The sequence below is a fragment of the Trachurus japonicus genome, chromosome 9 (assembly GCF_045865225.1).
Source record: "Trachurus japonicus isolate A0001 chromosome 9, Traja_1.0".
Classification (NCBI taxonomy): domain Eukaryota; kingdom Metazoa; phylum Chordata; class Actinopteri; order Carangiformes; family Carangidae; genus Trachurus; species Trachurus japonicus.
In genome coordinates, this window is record NC_140915.1 from 3366099 (window position 1) to 3381908 (window position 15810).

General features: G+C 42.5%; 1 protein-coding gene across 2 annotated transcripts in view; it reads left to right on the forward strand.

Moving 5' to 3' along the window:
* The window catches only part of LOC146980634 (hamartin-like), a 30157-nt gene extending 17720 nt beyond the window's left edge, over positions 1-12437 (forward strand). For both annotated transcript variants that reach the window (XM_085785715.1, XM_085785716.1), the window contains exons 16-22: positions 779-945; positions 1682-1864; positions 2912-3022; positions 6500-6622; positions 7868-8055; positions 9580-9705; positions 11576-12437. In XM_085785715.1, coding sequence (XP_085641841.1) covers positions 779-945; positions 1682-1864; positions 2912-3022; positions 6500-6622; positions 7868-8055; positions 9580-9705; positions 11576-12191 — 1514 coding nt within the window. In that variant the 3' untranslated portion in view covers positions 12192-12437. The remainder of the gene's footprint in view (positions 1-778; positions 946-1681; positions 1865-2911; positions 3023-6499; positions 6623-7867; positions 8056-9579; positions 9706-11575) is intronic.
* Positions 12438-15810: the final 3373 nt, after the last annotated feature.

Consider the following 15810-nt stretch of genomic DNA (forward strand, 5'->3'; position numbering starts at 1 on the left):
GTTGTTTGTTTGGTGATTAACAGAATCTGAACATGAATGACTCCAAACTGTTCTCTTGTCAATCAGCACCATTGGTTTTTCTGTGCTAACTCGTGCTAACTCATGCTAACACTCACCTGCACAGGTGTGTTTCTCTAATATGATGAGAATGTTGATGCCTCACCTGACTAAAAAAAATAAAAATAAAAATCTAAAAAAGGTTTTTAAAAAATCTTAAAAACTGGTAAAATTTCTCAATTTCTAGGAAAAAATTGTAAAATTTCTCAAAAGACATTTTAGAAAAAGTGGTAGAATGGGCTCTATGCACAGCTCCACTACTTCCTGAAATAAGCCAGCTCCTTTATTTCCTGGCTTACATTATTGGACAAACTGATTAATCCAGGTGTGTTTGACCATTGTGACTACTCAGACACACCTGGATTAATCAGTTGGTCCAATAATGTAAGACAGGAAATGAAGGAGCTGGCTTATTTCAGGAAGTAGTGGAGCTGTGCATAGAGCCCGTTGAGTGAAAAAAGTTGAGAACCATCTTGAACCCCGGACGCCACGTTAAGAACCGCTGCTGTAAACTGGTACCTGACTAACATGACGTGTCTGTGTGTGTGTATCTCTGTGTGTGTCTGTGTGTGTGTATCTCTGTTTGTGTATCTCTGTGTGTGTGTCTCTGTGTGTGTATCTCTGTGTGTGTCTGTGTGTGTGTATCTCTGTTTGTGTCTGTGTGTGTGTCTGTGTGTGTCTGTGTGTGTGTATCTCTCTGTGTGTGTCTGTGTGTGTGTAGCCCCGGCGGTGGGTGAGGAGCTGCAGTGCCTTCGCAGTCAGCTGCTGCTGCTCCACAGTCAGCTTCAGTACGAACGCTTCAAGCGGCAGCAGCACGCCGTCAGGAACCGCCGGCTGCTGCGCCGCGTCATCAACGCCACCGCGCTAGAGGAGCAGACCGTCGCCATGGTAACACACACACACACATTCACATAAATATCGCGATATCTTTTTTGACGATTTTTAAAACCTTTTTTTTTTCAAAAGTTTTTTTAAATAATGTGCAATGTGCATTTGTTCGCCTTTTTTACATACAGAGAGTCCAGGTTTTGAAAAGGGTTTAAGTTCACTTTATAATGGAATATGTTAATTTCTAGGCTCCTACAGTATTTGTGTGCAGATAAATGTTAAAAATGCTAAAGACTAAAAATCGAGAGAATCGGCAATATCGTAGAATCGCAATTTAAATCGAATCGCCATCCAAAAAAATCATAGAAGAATCGAATCGGGCAGAAAAGCATATCGTCCCAGCCCTAACTCACACACACACACACACCCTGCCGCGGTGTCACCGTGGTAACGCAGTCAATCAGTCAATCATATCTAGTATTACATCCGGTTTGCCTGTTCACCTGCTGGCTTTAATTAACATCCCTGGTTCTCTTTTAGTTTTTTTTTTGTATGTTTTTTATTTGAACTTGTTTTATGAGTATTTTAAACTATTTATTTGCACTCTACACACTTTCTCTTTTTTTTTTCTCTTTTCTCTCTTGGACATGTGTGCCATTGTTGCTACTGTAATGTATGTATTGTATATGTATGTTTTACAAGTACAAAGCAGCTGTATTATGCCCAAGACAAATTTCCCTCCCGGGACAAATAAAGGTTATTTCATTTGATTTGATTAACCGGCGTGTTGTTGCAGAAGGGGCAGCAGGACGTCCAGGACCTGGAGCTCCGGTCTCTGAGGTCGAGTCTGGACGCGGAGCAGCGACGCTACGCCGCGCTGCAGCAGGACACGCACACACACACACACCAGCTGCACACACACATCCAGCAGCTGCTGCTGCAGCACCAGGACCAGCAGAGAGACAACCAGAGGCTGCAGGTACACACACACACACACACACACAGAGAGACACACACACTCTGGAGCAGTGGTTCTCAAACTTCTTTACGCCAAGGACCCTAAATTGACACAAATTAACCCACGGACCCCCATTGGACAAAATTTTTGGACATTTTTGGAAATATTATAGAGAATTATCTGGAAAAAACTGGTAAGATTTCAGAGAAAAAAAAAAAGTTAAAAATTTTCTAGAAAAAAGTGGTAACATTTCTAAAAAAAAAATTCTAAAAAGAAAAGAAGTCTAAAAAAAAAAAAGCTTAAAAATTTTAGAGGGGCGGTGCGTGGCGCAGTGGTTAAGGCGGCCGCCCCATGTAGAGGCTACAGTCCTCAACGCAGGCGTCCCCAGTTCGAATCCTGCATCAGGCAGACCTTTCCTGCATGTCATTCCCCCTCTCTCTGCCTCCCCCTTTCCTGTCTATCTATACTATGGCTATCAAATAAAGGCATAAAAGCCAAAAAATATACTTAAAAAATTTTTTTTAGAAAAGTGGTAAAATGTCTAAAACAAAAAAATTCTTTAAAAAAAAGTTTAAAATTCTAGAAAAAAAATTTCTGAGAAAAAAAAAGTTAAACATTTTCTAGAAAAAAGTGGTAAAATGTCTAATACAGAAAAAATATATAAAAAAGAAAAAGTTTAAAAGTTCTAGAAAAAAGTGATACAATTCCAAGAAAAAGTTGGGGACCCCCTTGAACATAAAATTATTTTTTTTTTTAGAAAAGTGGTAACATTTCTAAAAAAAAAATAAATAAATAAATTCTAAAAGATTTCAGAGAAAAAAAAAAGTTAAACATTTTCTAGAAAAAAGTGGCAACATTTCAAGAAACAGTTGGCGACCCTCTTGAACCCTCTTAAGGACCCCTGGGGGTCCCCGAACCCCAGTTTGAGAACCACTGCTCTGGAGGACTTTGAGGCTGTGTTGTGATTGGCTGCGTTAAACCCTCCTGTGCTGTGATTGGCTGCGTTAAACCCTTCTGTGCTGTGATTGGCTGTGTTAAACCCTCCTGTGCTGTGATTGGCTGCTGCAGAGCGAGCTCCAGGAGTGCCAGAGCAGACTCAGGGAGCTGGAGGCGGAGCTTCAGGGAGCCAATAACAAGGCCTACAACGCCGAGCACCAGCTGACGGAGCTGTCACTCAAGGTGAGGGGCCGGGGGGCGGAGCCTAAGACCAGAGTCCACTTCCTGCTGCAGCAGAACACACACGGGTCAAAGGTCAAAGGTCACGGTGGTCAGGGGTCAAAGGTCACGGTCGAGGGCTGCGTGAGATCGACCAATTAAAACAGAATCTGTTGTTAACGCAGAATATGACATCGTTTAACCCTCCTGTTTTCCTCCTGAGTCAAGGAAGGAAGGGAGGAAGGGAAGGAAGGAAGGAAGGAAGGACAAAGGGAAAGATGTGAGGAAAGAAGGAAGGGGAAAAGGAAGGAATGATAGATGGAGAGAGGGGACAGATTGGGTCAATTGGGTCAAAAAGGAAGGAAGAAATAAGGACGAAGGGAAAAAGGATTGTGGAAAAAAGGAAGGAAAGAAAGATGGAGGGAGGGAACAGATTCATTCAAGGAAGGAAGAAGAAGGAAGGAAGGGGAAAAGGAAGGAAAGAAAGATGGAGGGAGGGAACAGATTCATTCAAGGAAGGAAGAAGAAGGAAGGAAGGAAAGGAAGGAAGAGGAAAAGGAAGGAAAGAAAGATGGAGGGAGGGAACAGATTCATTCAAGAAAGGAAGAAGAAGGAAGGAAGGAAGGGGAAAAGGAAGGAAAGAAAGATGGAGGGAGGGAACAGATTCATTCAAGAAAGGAAGAAGAAGGAAGGAAGGGGAAAAGGAAGGAAAGAAAGATGGAGGGAGGGAACAGATTCATTCAAGGAAGGAAGAAGAAGGAAGGAAGGAAAGGAAGGAAGAGGAAAAGGAAGGAAAGAAAGATGGAGGGAGGGAACAGATTCATTCAAGAAAGGAAGAAGAAGGAAGGAAGGAAGGGGAAAAGGAAGGAAAGAAAGATGGAGGGAGGGAACAGATTCATTCAAGAAAGGAAGAAGAAGGAAGGAAGGGGAAAAGGATTGTGGAAAGAACAGATCAGGTCAATTGGATCAAAAGAGGAAGGAATAAGTAAGGACGACGGGATGGAAGCAAGGAAGGAAAGAAGGAAGGATGGAGGAAGGGAACTCCGTGACAGCAGCCGTTAACCAGAATATGAGACTCGGTTCAAGGTCCGATATAGAAATATATATTTTCAAAATAAAAGCTCATCAATAAATTCCTCTCACCTGGTTAATGTGATAACTGCCTCTGGACTTCACTGCACGGGTTCTAAGACGCCACTTTCATTTTCACAAGCTCTCATCTGTGAGACGCGAGTCATGTTTACTCTATGGTGGAAAAAAAAACCTAGGCTACGTGATGATGCATATTTTCATCGACAAAATATTGAAACAAGTTCTATTTTAAAGGGATAGTTCAACATTTTGGCAAATTGGCCCATTGCCATAATCCCTATAGTCATAACAGTAGGTTCGTTACCTTTAATTGTCGGTGCAAGCTGTTTTTAGAACGGAGGAGCGGAGCGGCAGGCTGCTCAGAGCTACGCTATGGAGGCTAATGGAATTTCTTGGTTTCCCTCATTAAACTCATCAAATACACAACCCAACAACTCCAAAAGGCTGTCGTGGACAAGTTGTGAGCTGCACATTCACCACGCTATGAGATAATAATGGAACGTTATGAGACAGAGTTGTTTTAGAGGGAAATTCATGCAAAACCGCTGATGCGCGTTGCCTTCAGGGACAGTTTTTCAGCAAGCAGTCTCTGTATTTACCCTGTATTTACCTCGAAAACGCCTCTGTTTCGTAATGTTCCATTATTATCTCATAGCGTGGTGGTTGTGCAGGTCACAACTTGTCCACAAAAGCGTTTTGGAGTTGTTGGGTTGTGTATTTGATGAGTTTGATGAGGGAAACCAAGAAATTCCTTTAGCCTCTGTAGCGTAGCTCTGAGCAGCTCAAGGCTCTGCTCCGCCGTTCTAAAAATAGCTTACACCGACAAATAAAGGTAACGAACCTACTGTTATGATTATAGCGATTATGGCAATGGGCCAATTTGCCAAAATGTTGAACTATCCCTTTAATATCACATCACCTCAATCTCCAAAGAAATAACTATTACAATGAACAAGTGAATGGCCATTATTTAGCCCATCTTTTTTTATTTTTTTCTCCCCAAAATGAGCTCACCCTCTCTAAACCAGGAGAGCCACACGGGAGCCGCAGGTTGCCGACCTCTGGACCGGAGGAAAAGTGTTGTTTGTTTGTTGCCTCAGTAGATTTAAAGTCATTTCTATTTAATTTGTTGAACATTTTAGTCATTAACACTAAAAACTCAGTCTTTTGGTTGTAAAATAAGAGTAGAAGGTAAAAAAAACTGCAGTGTTTCCTCCAGGATTTTTTTAAAGAGTGGCGGCGAGGGTGGTCTGATCGACGGGGGGGTGGGGGGGGGTGGGGGGGGTGGGAGGGGGGGTTGCGAGCGAGACTGGATCGTCGACTAGTCGCTGCAACAATCTGTATTCACTGACTGACAGCTCATGCACAGAAATTAGTCCACAGAACAGCAGCTTTATAAACAACAAACTGTAAATCAGTTTGTTTTTTTGTAACTTATACAGGTGCAAAAGAAAATCCTGTAGCTGCTGTTCATTAAACAATGAGGGAGGAAAACGACACACAGGCCTCGTCACCATCACAGTCCTGCTCACTCACAGTTTTTGTTTTTCCTGGTTGGTTGCTGCTGTTGTTGTTGTGCGACGTAAAGCTGTCGATATGAGCGGAGTTTTTTTTTTTTTTTTTTAATTGCCGGCAGCCCGGACACACTGCGGCGGAAGCGGCAGTTTCTCCTGCTCTCTCTCTCCACGCCGGTCAAACATCGACCCGTCTGTAGCTGCTCGGTTTTCCACACACACAGGTCTGTCTCTAGCCTGTATGTAGCCTATGGATGTGTCTTGTGTGCAGACGCAACTGACAAATATTTATAGACGGACAAGCAAACTTAATCATCATTTATTTTATTTTGAAAATTGACCGGATTCTCTGGCCTTTTCTGTGCCCGACTTCCTGTCTGGTACGATCTGGTTCTATCCAGCTTGACGGCGCTCGTATTTTTTTCATTCAGCGCACTCAGCTGTTGTTTCAAGCCGCTACTCTTGTAGCCTACTGTTACATGATCAGCGACTAGTCGACGTCAAGCTCAAAACGTCATTGTGGAGCAGTGGACTAGTCTGTGCAACCCCTAGTGGAAACCCTGCTTTACATTGTTTTAACATAAAAAAAAAAAATCATCATTCTGAAGGTGTGGCGGCTTTTATTTTGCCGTGGCGGTGCGCCACGATCAATTACATGTAGCGGAAACCCTGGACCTGAGGAGAAGCACAGTGTTGATGTGATGAACGTACAGGTGGAGCCCCCTGGTGGTGGACTGTCATAGCACGTTTAACTCTGTGTGTGTGTGGTTGTGTGTGTGTGTGTGTGTGTGTGTGTGTGTGTGTGTGTGTGTGTGTGCGTGTGTGGTGTGTGTGTGTGTGTGTGTGTGTGTGTGTGTGTGTGTGTGTGTGTGTGTGTGTGTGTGTGTGTGTGTAGCTGTGCAGCAGTGAGCAGCAGCAGCAGCAGATGTTCCTGTTGAACCAGCAGCTCGTCCTGCTGAGAGAAGCCAACAGAGCTCTGAGCCACCAGCTGGAGGGAGGGGGAGGGGGCCACGGCACGGTGAGACCCCACACACACACACACACACACACACACACACACACACACACACACACACAGGGCCTGTCCCAATATACACACTGTCCCATTTCTCCATTGACTCAAAGTGCAGCCGCTTGATTTGCACTTTACCCACACTGACGCTAAGACCGCATCCCAGTGGTATTTGTCCAAGTATAAATCCCACGATGCACTAGGAAATGCCATTGAATTAATCTGAAATGAACTTTCTATCTCATAATTATGACTTTTTAATGTCATATTTTATATTCATCGTGCTCTGTTCAGGTTTTTATTTTACTTTTTCCGTTTTTCTTGTTAGTTTTATTTACTTATGGAGTTGGGCTTACATGTTTATGATGTGAATCTTGTGCATAGAGACAGTGCTAGTGTGCACAATGGCACAGGCTGCACTTGTCAAGTATGTCCCGATTGCTTTTAAATCTCCCCCCACATGCTTGGCCACTTAAAGGGATAGTTCACCCAAAATTGAAATTTCTCACTCATGATCTCCTCCCCCTCATGTGGACTAAGGGCTGGGAGAAGTTTCAGAGTCCTCCGTGGCTTCTCTGAGTTACAGGGGGTCTCGGCGTAGCAGTGCATGTCCATATGACGGTTGTCAATGGATACCAACTGTCTTCGTGACAAAAAGACACACCAAAAAACATCCAAATACCTCCATGCTGCTCGTATGTAATGTCCCTCTTGTATTGAAGGCCTGAAATGAGAAATTGTCCCGAAAAAAATCAAATAAGTCTATATTTCAAGCTTGTTTTGTAGCAGAAGCTTCTCGAAGCTCCTCTTCCCGGTTCGTCCAAATTTGACGAACCAGGAAGAGGAACTTTTGCTACAAAATGAAGACAGTTGGTATCCATTTGCAACCGTTATATGGACATGCACTGCTACGCCGAGACCCCCTGTAACTCAGAGAAGCCACGGAGGACTCTGAAACTTCTCCCAGCCCTTAGTCCACATGAGGGGGAGGAGATCATGAGTGAAATTTCAATTTTGGGTGAACTATCCCTTTAATACATGCTGCACACTAGATGCACATATACGTTCCACCGGCAAAACGTCACCAAAGTGGTAACCAGGCGCACTGAGCCAAGTGTGGAGGAACGGGACTGGTTCTCACACACACACACTGAAACACTGTGAGGCTGACCTGTGTGTGTGTGTGTGTGTGTGTGTGTGTGTGTGTGTGTGTGTGTGTGTGTGTGTGTGTGTGTGTGTGTGTGTGTGTAGGAGGCGTCCATGCTGCAGTGCAGTGTGGGTAAGGAGTTCCAGCGGCTGAAGGACAGCGAGGTGCAGCAGCGCCAGAAGCTGGAAGCGGCCAATCACAGGATAGCAGAGCTGGAGAACCAGCTGGCCAAGAGAGACCAGCTGATCCTGGACCAGAAGAAGCTGCTGGAGGACTGCAAGGCCCAGAGCAGGTCAGAGCCCCGGTCCAGTGGTTAAAGGGATAGTATCATTTTTTTAAAGTGGGGTTGTATGATCTCCAAATATCTCCTAAGTACTTTAATTGCAGTAGAAGACTCTCTGCACTCCTCCCGTTAGCAACGCCAGCCCATAATAGCCCTGCCCAGAGATTTACAACATACAGTGTTGTGAACGGACCCAAAGAAACTGCCTATTTTCACGGCCTAGAAGAGGTTTTACCTGAAAAAAATACACAGTTCCATTGTTTGCTATAATATAATTTTTTCCAGCCCTTCAAAGTGCAGGAAAAACACAGTTTTTATTTGGACCTAACCAACTCACGTATCCCTCCGCCCAGGGTTAGCGCCCGCCGATCAGCAGTTGGTTAGGTCCAAATAAAAACTGTGTTTTTCCTGCACTTTGAGGGGCTGGAAAAAATTATATTATAGCGAACAATGGAACTGTGTATTTTTTTACAGGTAAAACCTCTTTTAGGCCGTGAAAATAGGCCGTTTCTTTGGGTCCGTTCACAACACTGTATGTTGTAAATCTCTGGGCAGGGCTATTATGGGCTGGCGTTGCTAACGGGAGGAGTGCAGAGAGTCTTCTACTGCAATTAAAGTACTTAAGGGCTATTTGTAGATCATACAACCCCACTTAAAAAAAAAAGATACTATCCCTTTAACTGTTGAGAAGAACAGCAGCTGATAACTGATCAATACCTGAATGTTTAAACACAGGAACTTTCCTCTGAGATCAGACTCCTCTAGTTGTAGCGACTTCAGCACAGACAGACAGATAGAAAAACACTACATTAAAGGGATAGTTTTGTCAAATTGCAAATTGCACATTCACCACGCTATGAGATAATAACACAACGTTACCACACAGAGTTGTTTTAGAGGGAAATACAGAGACTGTTGATGAAAAACTGTCCCTGAAGGCAACACGCATCAGCTGGTTTTGCATGAATTTCCCTCTAAAACAACTCTGTGTGGTAACGTTGTGTTATTATCTCATAGCGTGGTGAATGTGCAGCTCACAACTTGTCCACCAGAGCGTTGTGGAGTTGTTGGATTGTGTATTTGATGAGTTTGATGAGTTTGAAACCAAGAAATCCCATAATGAGCCTCCGTAGCGTAGCTCTGAGCAGCTCACGGCTCTGCTCCGCCGTTCTAAAAACAGCTTGCACCGACAATTAAAGGTAACGAACCTACTGCTATGACTATAGGGATTATGGCAATGGGGCAGTTTGACTAAATGTTGAACTATCCCTTTAAAATGAGTCGATTACACCGAGTGCATCAGTGTTCCTCTCTGTTTCTAACAATAACTAGACGACAGATGAACTTAATCATCACGATTAGTTAAAACAGTTTGGAGCAGTCAGAAACATTTTAGTGGTGCCCGTTTTACCTCAATACTCAGAGTCGTTTTACGCCACTTGCAGTCGCTTTTTTATAACCATATGTTTATGTTAATGTGTGTGTGTGTGTGTGTGTGTGTGTGTGTGTGTGTGTGTGTGTGTGTGTGTGCAGGGCGGAGCTGTCGGCCTGTGAGAGCGGCTGTGTGGCTCTGAGGAGAGTGACTCAGAACCTGCAGACTGAGATGCTTCACCTGTACAGCCAGATCCACCTGGACACGCCCACTCAGGACACCAGCAGGTAACACACACACACACACCGGCTGTGATGTCATCGTTACTTGTTTTCACATTAATTGTGGTATTAAAGGTCACAGTTATTTAATCGTAAAGGTTCCTAAAAACCGTCACTTTCCAAAACAGATGATGATGTCAGAACACAAAGTTACACAACGACCACGTGTGTAACTTTGTTTACGTTGTGTACCAGTTGCAGACAGAGACTGATTCCCTCCAAACAGAGTCGATGACGACTCGTCAGCTGTGCAAACCTGAGTAAATCTGGACCCTAGTCTCATGCTAAAATTGACTGTAAATTCACCTTTAAAGTTGTTTTTTTCTTTGCCAAGAATGTTTTCATTCATCAAGAATTAAAGTCAGAGGTTGGAAGACGATCACATACCGTCGTAGTTCCCACCATAAACGGAGATTCATACGGCGGCGTTATTCTCATGACTCGCCACGAAACCGAAAGTAAAGAAACGCTGGTCGGCTCGCCCAGCATTTCCACCACCACTAATAATAACAAAATAACCATAGAGACAAAACCATAGATTTATCTAAAATGGACCATTAACAAGTGGTAACGGAGATTCATCCACATTAATATCAGACTTTTTTATAACCACATAGAAACTCCTCATTGTCCCTTTAACAATAAAATATAAACAACTTAACAATTGAGGCGTGGTCATGATCTTTATGTATCATTAATTATAATCGATTTATTTGGGACTTGAAACAAAAATCTTAGGACTTGGACTTGACTTGGGACTTGAGAGCAAAGACATGAGACTAGGGATGTCACCATTACTTGTTTTCACAATTAATCGCGGTATTAAACGCCACAATTAATTAATCGTAAAGATCCTTAAGTAGTTTCCAAAAAAGATTATGTTAGAAACATAGAGGCAGATGTGCACAAAAGTGAAGGTAAATGTAAGAAATACTGGTTACATACATTTACCTAACGTAACATAAAATTGGTAGGAATTTAAATGTTAGTGTCCCATTTGTGAAAAAATAAACAAACAATTAAAATAAACTTAAACATTTGGTATAGGTGATTTGAATATTTAAAACACTGGAGGATTAATAATTGGTTATATATGAATAGTAGATACTTAAAATATTTAGTGTAAACATTTGTAATGTAATTATATTTTGACTGTATTTGATTTTACACATTCATAGGTTCTGAAATTAATTAAAGCAGAAGTAACTGATATATTTGTGTTAATCTAAGTCTTAAATAGTTGTATCTTCCGACAGCAATCACTTCTATAGAGTGTTTGGTCTGAAACACGGGTCTGTCAGTCACTCTGCTCTGCTCTGAGCCCAGGAGAAAACTTTTCTTGTATCCTACAACCTTTATCCAATGAGGAGAGAGAACGGCATAAAGGGGCAGTCCTCTCTGTGTGTGCAGCCAAGGGATGCGCGTGAATGTGGCGACGTAGGGACGAGGACTGTTATGGTGCGTTCAAGGCAACTCGTAACTCGTATTTTTCCGACCTGTGAAGTGGTACCAGTTCGATCTGGTACGAGTTCACGGGTCAGAAGTTACGAGTGGCCGTTGTAGTGACTTTCACAGGTAAAACAGGTCGGAGAAACACGAGTGGGTTGCCTGGAACGCTACAAAGTCGTAAGTCGTGACTTGAAGCTGTAATTTACGGTTTCAAAAGCCTGCCTGGAACGCAGCATTAGCCAAAACGACCGAATCGCTTACTTCTGCTTTAATTAATGCATAATAATCGTGATAATTGTAATACTGTGATTATTTCTCTGACAATAATCGTACAAAGAAAATCTATAATCGTGACATCCCTACTTGAGACTCTACTTGGACTTTCTCCACCTCTGAGCTGATGATGTCGTGTCTCTGTCTCCCTCAGGACGAACGGCGGCGGCAGCGCGGCGTTACCGGTCGCTCAGCGCACCTCCTCCTCCTCCTCCTTTTCTCCTTCTTCTCCTTCTGTTGGGATCATCAACGGAGGAGTGGAGGCTCTGTCCACCTCTCCGCTGCTCCTCCCCCCCTCCTCCTCCTCCTGCTCCTCCTCCTGCTCCCCCATCGACTCCCCCCTGGCCGTCGGCTCCTTCCTGGAGCAGCGGGCGCGCCGGCTGTTCGGCCCCGCGGAGGGGGCGGGGCCACAGCCGGAGGGGGCGGGGCCAATGGAGGGGGAGGAGCCACAGCATCAGGAAGAAGAGGAGGAGAAAGAGGAGGAGGAGGAAGAAGAGGAGAAAGAGGAGGAGCAGCAGCCGGAGAGTCTTTCTCCTCTTCCTCCTTCTCTTCCTGCTGCAGTTTGGAAGCCTGAGCCTGCTGCTGCTTTAGGCCACGCCCCCTCTGCTTCAGGCCACGCCCCCTCCGGCTCAGGCCACGCCCCCTTCCCTCCTCCTCCTCCTCCTCCTCCTGCTCCCCCCGCGGCCGACCTGACCCTGGCCGTGCGGCGGCGGAGACACGAGCTGAGCATCATGGACTACGACGACGACGAGGTGCTGCCAGAGTACTGACCTGACCCGAGCCCCGTGGTGCCTTCGCTGTCCCCGCAGCTTATTAGCTGAATAAAACGCAGCTAATTAACAACTCGCACAAAAAAAAAAAAAGATCATTAAACAGTATGAGACGAGTTACCGTGACAACAACCGTCATCATAACAAACATAAAAAAAACATTGAAGTAACTAATGATAAATAAATAACACGTCGGCTTTGTGACAATCGATGAGTTTATTTGCGAAGAAGCCAAATATACACGAACCCGCTAACGCACGAGATAAATGTGACGAGCTGAAGAATGAGTTTAGTTTAATTAAATTAAATGAGCTAATTAAAACTCCTGATGGTCGAACTCACCAGGAAACTAAAGGGAAAAGGGAACGCGTTCACACACTAAAGCAGCACGACCGTCATCACCGATCACAAGGTTCAGACCAACCAGTAAAGCCAGTTCTTCTCCTTCTACCATTAAAGGGATAGTTCAACATTTAGTCAAATCAACCCATTGCCATAATCCCTATAGTCATAGCAGTAGGTTTGTTACCTTTATTTGTCGGTGCAAGCTGTTTTTAGAACGGCGGAGCAGAGCCGTGAGCTGCTCAGAGCTACGCTACGGAGGCTCATTATGGGATTTCTTTGTTGGTTTCCCTCCATCAAACTCATCAAATACACAATCCAACAACTCCACAACGCTCTGGTGGACAAGTTGTGAGCTGCACATTCACCACGCTATGAGATAATAACACAACGTTACCACACAGAGTTGTTTTAGAGGGAAATACAGAGACTGTTGATGAAAAACTGTCCCTGAAGGCAACACGCATCAGAGGTTTTGCATGAATTTCCCTCTAAAACAACTCTGTGTGGTAACGTTGTGTTATTATCTCATAGTGTGGTGAATGTGCAGCTCACAACTTGTCCACCAGAGCGTTGTGGAGTTGTTGGATTGTGTATTTGATGAGTTTGATGAGGGAAACCAAGAAATCCCATAATGAGCCTCCATTAGTAGCGTAGCTCTGAGCACGGCTCTGCTCCGCCGTTCTAAAAACAGCTTGCACCGACAATTAAAGGTAACAAACCTACTGCTATGACTATTATAGGGATTATGGCCCAATTAGGGGCCAATTTGCCAACATGTTGAACTATCCCTTTAAAAGAGAGAAACGTGACGTGATTGGTCGCTGATGACACGTCGTCCTCTTTTAAACTGCTGCTGGTAGGTTTCTACATTAAGCTATGACCTGTTGGTTGGTTCCCGTGATGCGTTCAGGTTACGGTAATTCACAGCTTCTGCCTTTTGTTCCTCATCTTCCGGATGTTTGGACGACTTTAAATAAATAAAAAGGTGCAGTCCGTGTGATGATGACAAACCAAAGACAATGTTGTTGTTGTTGTTGTTGTTGTGTCTCGGCATTGTGAAGAGACGAATGTTAAAACTGTGAACACTAAAAATAAAGAAGTGTGAAATGTCTGACATGTCCCTTTTTCTCTTTAGTGTTGGCAGCTACTTTTAGATTTAGTTTTAGTCTCAGTCCAGAGCAGTGGTGGACTGTAACGGAGTAAATTTACTTGAGTACTGTACTTAACCCTCAGATGCCCCTTCAGCCTTTTTCAATTTTTACCCCTGGACAAAAATTTCAACTTGTAGTAAGAGACATTTAGACATCAGTTACTCCCAACATTTTTGTGATACGTATTAGGCTGGATCTTGACCTATCATAAAAATCACTTCTGACATGGGTTACAAAAAATTTTAACCCCTTCCTGGCCAGTTGTTGTTGCAGCAACAACACATGAGTTCTCTATTTTCATTGATTTTTAGAAAAAATTGTTTTTAATTTTTTAATTCTTTATTCCAGTCTGAATTATATTTTGAAGGTTTTTTTCTGAGTGCATTGTTGATATGTCATTCATACAACATTGTATTCATACGCATATGGCGAAATATGATTTTTTTTTACGGTATTGACAGTATTTTCTCATTTACAGAGTGATAAAAAGAGATATCCAAAATTCCTTCGGGGAAAACTTTAGACACAAATATGTCAACAAAATAAAAAAAGAATTTTGAAAATAGCTTTATCCATTTCAGTTCTGGAAATGTAAATGTAAATAAATCAGTGCATATTTCATTAGATATTGCCTCATTTACATATTTACACATAAAATTTCAGAAAACTTGTAATACAAAAAATGTTTCTCTAAATGTGAGTAATAAAATTGGAACGTTACATGGTGATACCTGTTGGTTAATTTTTTTTTTCAAAAATACATTAAAAATCCCATAGGCAGAGGTGGACATTTCTGTCCGACGAAGGATCCTTAACGTTTTTTTTTTTCATTATGAGCCCAAAAATTGGACTTTCATTCTGAAATTCGGGACATCCAGAGTTGACCCAAAAATACACATCCTTACCAAAAATCAGCCCCCAGTGACCTTTCCTTTAACTTTGGGGGGGTGGGAAAATGTGCCAGGTGGACAAAAATGTCATCTGAGGGTTAAGTACATATCCAGAGGATTTGTACTTTACTTGAGTAGATTTCTTTGGTACTTATTACTCTTACTTGAAGACATTTCCAAGACAAATATTAGTACTTTTACTGGAGTTAATTAGTAGGAAGGCTGAAAAGTACTGGTTACTTTCAGGTCTTTTTCTAAAATCCTATTGGACACAAGCTGTGTTTGTCTGTGAAGGAAACCCTAACCCCTAAAAGCAGCACATCAGTGCAGCTGAGCAGCAAAGAGTTCATTCTCACTAACAAGAGTTAAAGGGATAGTATAATTATTTTTAAAGTGTGGTTGATCTCCAAATAGCCCCTAACTACTTTAATTGCAGTAGGAGACTCTCTGCACTGCTCCCGTTAGCAACGCCATTCTTGCTAAGATACTTGAGTTTTTGCAGAGTTTAGTTTAGTTTATTTAGATCCCCATTAGCTTTTGCCACGCAGCAGCTATTCTTCCTGGGGTCTTTTCATCATAATAAATGACAAATACAAACCATTAACACATAAAATACATTAATACATAAAACACATACTCAATACAAGAAAAAAAACAAAAAAAAACAAACATCCAAGACAAACACTTAACATATGTTACCCGCTCCTACATTGAATCACTACACAACAAGAATACCAGGACCCAGTTTTACAAATAGGCTACTAATGGTCAAAATTGCGATCAAAATAATAATCTCTTAATTTCATTTTAAAACTAACCATGTTTCTTTGTTGTATAACATAATTCGGAAGGGCATTCCACTCCTTCATAGCTCGATATAACACTGTACCTTGAGAGAGTGCCCTGGGTAAGATAAAATAACCTCCAGCAGCATGTCGAGTTGAATAATTATGTGTGTTTGAACTAAAAGATAATTTTCTATACAAAATGTATGGCATTTTAGTTGTTATTATATTTTTAAGAAAAACCATCATCAAATATGACAATCTGTGCTTAACATCCAGCCAACCAAGACTGGCATCATGCATTTGACAAATATTCGACCTTATTCCACACATAAGTGCAACACGTGCTGCTTTATTTTGTATAAGTTTTGTATGTAATGCTGCATTAGTATCAAAACAAAGAAGGCTAAATAAAAAACGATAATATATAAATGTACACAGATACTGT